This window comes from Populus alba, chromosome 13 (genome assembly GCF_005239225.2).
Source record: "Populus alba chromosome 13, ASM523922v2, whole genome shotgun sequence".
NCBI classification, from domain to species: Eukaryota; Viridiplantae; Streptophyta; class Magnoliopsida; order Malpighiales; family Salicaceae; genus Populus; species Populus alba.
In genome coordinates this window covers 15423160-15430120 of record NC_133296.1, presented here as the reverse complement: position 1 = coordinate 15430120, position 6961 = coordinate 15423160, and the positions used below count along the sequence as shown (strand labels likewise).

General features: G+C 30.6%; 1 protein-coding gene across 1 annotated transcript; it reads right to left on the bottom strand.

The window, feature by feature from the left end:
• Positions 1-979: 979 nt before the first annotated feature.
• LOC118028133 (transcription factor MYB41) lies at positions 980-2529 on the bottom strand. Its single transcript, XM_035031664.2, has 3 exons — positions 2262-2529; positions 2042-2171; positions 980-1877 (listed from the first exon to the last, which is right to left on the bottom strand). Exons 1-3 carry the CDS (start codon positions 2392-2394, stop codon positions 1052-1054), a joined length of 1089 nt encoding a protein of 362 aa, XP_034887555.1. The 5' UTR covers positions 2395-2529; the 3' UTR covers positions 980-1051.
• Positions 2530-6961: the final 4432 nt, after the last annotated feature.

The window sequence follows — 6961 nt, the reverse complement described above, 5'->3', positions numbered from 1 at the left end:
CCAATTACATGTGGGCCTGATAAGTTGTCAGACTCTTTACCCTTGAGTTTAGAATCAGTACAGGTCTAAATATATACGAAGTTGATAATCTTTATAGGTTTCTTTTTAGGTCACAAGTATTTGCTTGTTTGTTTCTTATGTCTTTTAACATACAATGTTAAAAGTCAAGAATGATCTTCTCCTTGCATCCTTAGGTGTATAAAAATCTCTTAAGAATCTACTATATTTTCATTAATATTAATATTATATAAGATATATTTATTCTTCATTAATAATGTGTAAGTGATATCTATCACTCATTAATGCTATCATGAGAAGATGGCATTTCAACTCCCTTATTCAAGCAAAATAACAAAGTTTAGAGGCTATATATATCCCTTAAACCACATAGGTAAATGATTTATATTTTTTTCTATTATCTAAGCATTCATACATTTATTTTCAAAGCATTTATCACATACAATTAAAAATAAATGTTTTTATTTTTAGAATTTAATGTTCATTATCTTATATATTGCAATCTTTTATTAAAATTCACTGAATTTATTATCATAGATATATTTTATCATCAATCATCAATTTTATAAATTCTAAAAATATAATATTAACATGAATATATAATTATTCTCTATCCAAATACTAAAAATTCCTCATTTCTTAGTAAGGAATATTGGATTTTGAAATATTGATAATAATTAATGACTTAATTTAGACATAATCCCAGATAATTAATTTTCTACCTTACGTCCTGACCTTATCTTGCCAAGTGAGAATCCCAAGTGCCTAGCTACTACTCCAATACAGCTCTTCTGGCTAAGGAACAATGGTTTATGTTTTGTTGCAAGGAAACAAATCTATATATATTAAGAGAAATTCATAAACATGGCTCAAAACAATAAGAAAAATAACTGAAAAAATAAAACAAATTTCATATATATGTATATATGTGAACATAAATACTGAAAATCCGAAACAAAAATCAAAGCACAAAAACAGCAAAAAAACCTCAGTCTAGTGTTACATCATCTATCATATTTTAGGCAATATATATTTACAGGAAATCATCAATGTCGAAACTCTCTGGAATTTCAAACTTCAACAAGCTGCTGTAGCACTCCCTGTCATCCTCAGTACTGCTGCTGTTGACATATGTTGATGGTGAATTCAATGGATCCGGGCTCGTTAAACGCGTTGAAATAACCGAGTCAATGCTAAAATTCTGATAGCAGTTGTTTGCTGATTGGAATCCTGAGTACTCTTCAAGTTCAGGAACTTTAGGATTTGTTGTAGTAGTATTATTGCAATAAAAGTTTGGCTGTGAAACCAACCCCTCGTTCAAAGGCACGAAATTTTCTTGTGAATTTTGGCAGCTAAAAGTACTTGTTGTATTCGGTGAAAACCCTTCCACATTTGCTAGCATAAGTGGTGTTGTTTGGTTTAGAAATGGGCCAGTAGATGCAGTAGTAGTGCAAGCAGGAATTAGTTCAACTTGATTCTGAAACTGGTTAGATTGTGACGATAATGTAGGGATAGCTTGGTTTTGTAACAGTGAGCTGCAAAGCTGGTTTTCTTGTAGTTGCTGCAAAAACAGGTCTGAATTTTCTTGTTTCAACGATGATAGAGTGGTGGATAGTCTAAAAATATCAGGATTTAGTAGGGCTTGAGTATTGCCCACCAAGGTTGACAGAGTGAGTAGTGATGATGGGTTACACAAAGCTGAACTCAGAATAGAGGATAGGTCAAGAAGATCAAGACGTGAGGCATGAGTCACTGGATCAATTCCATTTCTAAGCAACCTTTTCCTTATATGAGTGTTCCAATAATTCTTGATTTCATTGTCAGTTCTTCCAGGTAAACGAGCTGCTATAGCTGACCACCTAAAATTGAAAAGAAACTTGGAATTGTTAGCCTAATAATTCAAGTTAATTTATGACTATCATGGCAGAAAAATTGTTATGAATGACTGGCATACTAATCCTACAAGATACCAAGGAGAAAAAATATCAATAAAAATCAAAATCCAAAGGGATAGTAGTCTTACTTGTTTCCCAAAATACTGTGCAGTTGAATTATAGTCTCTTCTTCTTCAAATGAAAATCTTCCTCTCTTGATATCAGGCCTCAGGTAGTTTGTCCAACGAAGACGACAGCTCTTTCCACACCTTTGGAGCCCTATACAATGAATGCAACAAGCTAAGTTATAAAAAAAATAAAACAAAAAATCCATCATCAATAAATTAACGATCATATATTTATATATACCAGCATTTTTGGGGAGGGAACGCCAGTTTCCAGGTCCCTGAAGTTGAATATAAGCGGTGAGCTTTTGATCTTCTTCAGGAGTCCAAGGACCTTTCTTGAGTCCATTTTTGTCACAGCAAGGTGCTCTTCCCATTGATATAGTACCGTGTTCTTTTTTCTTGCAATAGTGCTTGTGGTTAGGGCTTTGTAAGGAAGGAGACAAGGTTGTTAAAAGGAGAGAAAGTAGGCTAAGGTGATCTTAAAACAGAAAGTGTTCTTGTGGCTGCTAAGAGGAAGATGACCCTCCATATATAAAGAGGGGGACAGAGAGATTTCAAGTCAAAAAGATTTGGTGCCGGCCTCTGGCCACGTACGTATCTTTCTTCTCTATGTTAATAATACAAAAACACACTATGATATATGGGTATGCAATCTAGTAATTATGCACAATTACACGCTTGATGTAAATTAAAAAAGTGACACGTGCCATTGATTTTTCTGCCAAAAAAGTTTGTAGATCTGGGCTGCATGATTAATTTTGAATAATAGGAGGGTGTAAGAAATTATTTATATATATATATATAATAATTTAGGTATGGATATCATAATTAAAACTTGATCTCAATTTATAAAAACTGATACATAGTTAACAAATAATTAGGGATTTTTATTACAATTGTGTTTCAATTTAATATATAAAAGTTTATGATAAAGGTGAAATTTGAATATGAAACTTCACTGTATATGTATCTTTACATAAACAAAACTATTATTGAATTACAAGTTCATTGATAAATAATTATGGATCTAAAAAATTTTAAAAAAATTATTTTCATATTCCAATTAATTTCGTTTTATCAAGGAGAAATGCTTCCATCTTCACATCAAGTTCCCAGATTGAAGAAATCCTTGTTCTTGAGATTCCAAATACATGTAAAACGAAAAGGTCAAAAAGCTTTGAAAGTCTGAAAGATACATGCTACAAAAACAAGCAACTTTAACTATCAGCAGATCAAATTGAAGATCATGGTGTGAATGCCTATGAAAATAGATGGATTAAACGAAATTTGGATCTACAGAGAAGCAATAACCGTGTAATGTGTTTGACTTTGTTTTTGTACAAGTCCAAGATGAGAATGATTGGACGGTAGAGTGGTTATACTTGATCGGAGAATTTTTTCCTCAGTTGCATGGCTGGTTGCTGTCATTTATTTTAAATCATTTGCCCATTTTAGAGATGATTAGGCCTCCCTACGCGTTAGCTGTCATCAGCATTTCAGCACTGTGCTCTCATCGCCAAGCAAAATTAAGCAACCATATGAGATTTACTGTACATGGAAATATATGAGTACATATATACTTGCTATTAATTAAGAACAAGAGTTCATAATTTTAATATCAACAAATGCTGATAATGAATTTGCGATTTAATTATACTTGAAAAATGACCTTGATTCAAAGATTTTTCAACTATAAAAATGACTAGTTCTATTATTTAATAATCCTTTAATTATTATATCGAGATGGAAAATATAGAAACAAGAATGATAGATGAGACATGTTTTCTTTATGTCATATTTTAAAAGTATATAAAATCTATTTCAAAACCGTTCTAAAATTATATTTATTTTATATTTTAATTTTTTTTCTTTAACTAAATATATTTTTATCTTGTATGTACCTAACAATATGATTCATTTAATAGTCCCAATTACAGAGAAACCTTACATGGTCTTTTTTTTTATATATATTTTTGTGAATAATTTATTTATGATCCTAAAATTATACTAAAATCCATAACCATATACACCATAAATAGTTTGCAATAGCATCCATATAAAAAGAATTGGAATTAATTTATTAATTAGACATTGATTTTCCCATATACACCAAAATTTTCAAGCCAAAAAAATAAAATAGGGTGGGATTTTTGGCAGTGCTGCAATTTTTCATTTTATGCCATTCATCAACATATAACAACAATATTATATAGGAGCGAGGGCTTCATATTGTCTTTCAAATTTATCAAATATTTGTTAGGTCCTTCTTGATTTCCTCGTGATAATATTTTAACATAATGTCTGCTGCTTTCCCACTGACCTTTACAGGTGTGTTTGTATAAGAGGCCTGTAATCTTCCAAGCTGGACCGTTCTAAATCGACCACCAGGATCCAACCACGTAGCATGAAATTACAGGTGTGCTTTCTAACTCCAACAAAAAAGTCAACCTTCTCTTCTCAATGACCTTGGAGCTCTCTGCCTTCGACAATTGTCCCTTCATAGTCCAAATATTACATGTTTGCCTCCTTTGTGGAAGCTAGAAAGGCTACACTCCATCTGTGGAACCAAATTCAAAGTCATTGAAAATCTGGTGTTAATTTCATCCACTCTCTAGCTAACAATCAGAGCCATTGGTCAAATATTATTATATTGCATGCCCCTAGCTATGTTTTGCCCTAGGTCAATATGGTAATTCCCTGAACCTTGCTTGCTCTACTTGTTCACCTTTCTTATATTTGTACTTTTTGGAAAACTTACAAGAACTTCAGTGGATTAATTTGATCTCGAAGAACAAGTTAGTTTAGCTAGTAAAGTCATATTTGACAACATGTTCGAGTGGAATTAAGATGAAAACAAAAAATTTTGTTTTTAGATCATTAATTTCCTTAATTACTTTTGTAATTAAGGAAATAACAACTCCATAAATGTCCTCTAAAAGATGCAAAAAGAAACCAAACTTGAAGGAATTAACCACTGAATAATTTAATGAACATTTCAATTAAAAAGAAAAATGTAAATTAAAAAGGTATTCTTGTAAAAGAATCATATCAATATAAAAACTTAAGCTATTAAAAAAAATCTCAGTATATTAATTTTTTTCAATATATACTTTCAAGTGAAATTTTTTTCGGACTTGAAACCTTCCTGAACTTACATTATCTTATTTTAATAATTAATTTTAATTAAAATAAAAAATAAAGATAAAGGATTCAAACTCATAATCATTTTGATCATCAAAATTTTAATATTACATCAAAAAAATCATTTTAACCCAAAAATCTAAATCATTATGTGAAGTCTTAATGCATGATGTATTCTATTCTATAACATCCCTGGCAATGTCATTAACCATTAATAATACAAATAGCATCATATTAAGAATGTTATACATATATTCTAGGCATATAATACAATACGAAAGAGATTTATTATTCAAACCATGATCTTAATTATCCAGTCAAGCTCAACAGGAAAAAAAAGAAGAAAAAAAGGGAGAAATCTGAGTCCCCTGTCTCCCTGTTTGCTGTCTCCGTGACAATGCCATTTAATTTAAAAGATTAATTACATGTATATTTAAGTCTTTAGACTACCATGATGACAGGTGCCTGCGTGTATACACGTTAAATTATTAAGAACATGAAGATATAGATTATGTGAATCTTCTATTCATTTACCATTTATGTGGCTGTGGTATCAATCTATGATCCTTTTGTGGAAAGTTCCTGAAAGCAGCTCGTCACCATAATTTATTTATAATTCATGGCATATAAATCTAATATTTGCTTACATAACATATAGTATTTCAGGTAATTACTTGTCACGAATCTAGGGTTTGCTTGTGCATGGCTTACTCTTTATATCTATGGTCATTAAACATCCTAAGAGTTGACTTAGCTATATATTATATAATGCCAGAATTAATTGTATATATGTATGGTAGTTATACATATGTTGTCAAATTCTTGTTGGAGATAGCCACAGAGCTCCAACAATAAACTTTGAATAATGGTGGGTTTTTAATTTCATCTTCTCAAGGTATCATTTAAATCTTTTGAATTCACATGCATGCGTATAAAAAATAGAGGTTTTCAAGTATAAGACAATATTATTCTATGTACTTATAGTTTATGCTACGTACTTAATAGAAAACATTAGGTAAATTAATCAACAGAATCTTGAGCTCCAAATTCTCTAATGTATAAAGAATTTATAGCATGATCGAAGAAGATAAACTTAATTTTGATCTTGTCAGTTGTTGGATTAGGAGAAGATGAGCTAGGGCACGTGGACGTCTAGCTAGGTTTGTGGCAGAATTTTACATGATCAAATATAAAATTACACGTAAATGATTTGCTGCTGGTGTTGATGAACGATGCATTTGTGTCTTTGGCCACCAAAATGCTCGTTGATATGGCCATGCATTTTTTTAAAAGCACAAGTGAGGTTTATGTTCAAAGTTCGAAAGAGGAAAATACAGAGAAAACTAACAGTACAGATAGGCTTTTTCTACAATGCACGTATGCTCTAGAAATGCCTCAATTCACTAGGGATTTTTGTAATGAGTTTTTTTCTCCTCATCTGTATCTTTTTTAGGTCATTTTAATGACCACTCACTGCTAATTTGTTACAGAAAAGTATAATTTAAAGAAAGATGACCAAAGTAAAAACATAGAGAAATCAAGTGGCCAATTACAAATTAGCATAGAAAATTTCTTTTCAATCCAATATTATCTACTTTGGTTTTCATTCATTTTTAGTCCATTTAGTTTTAAAAGTTTTAGTTTGGATCCAAACATTTCATTTTTTAATTGAAGAAATAAAAAAGTCATTAAAATTAATACAATGAAAAAAAGATAAAATTATCAATAAATTACATTCTAAATACAAAAAAAGTTGTTCTTCATGCCAACAAGTTCTATTCAACAATAGAATTTTTATTG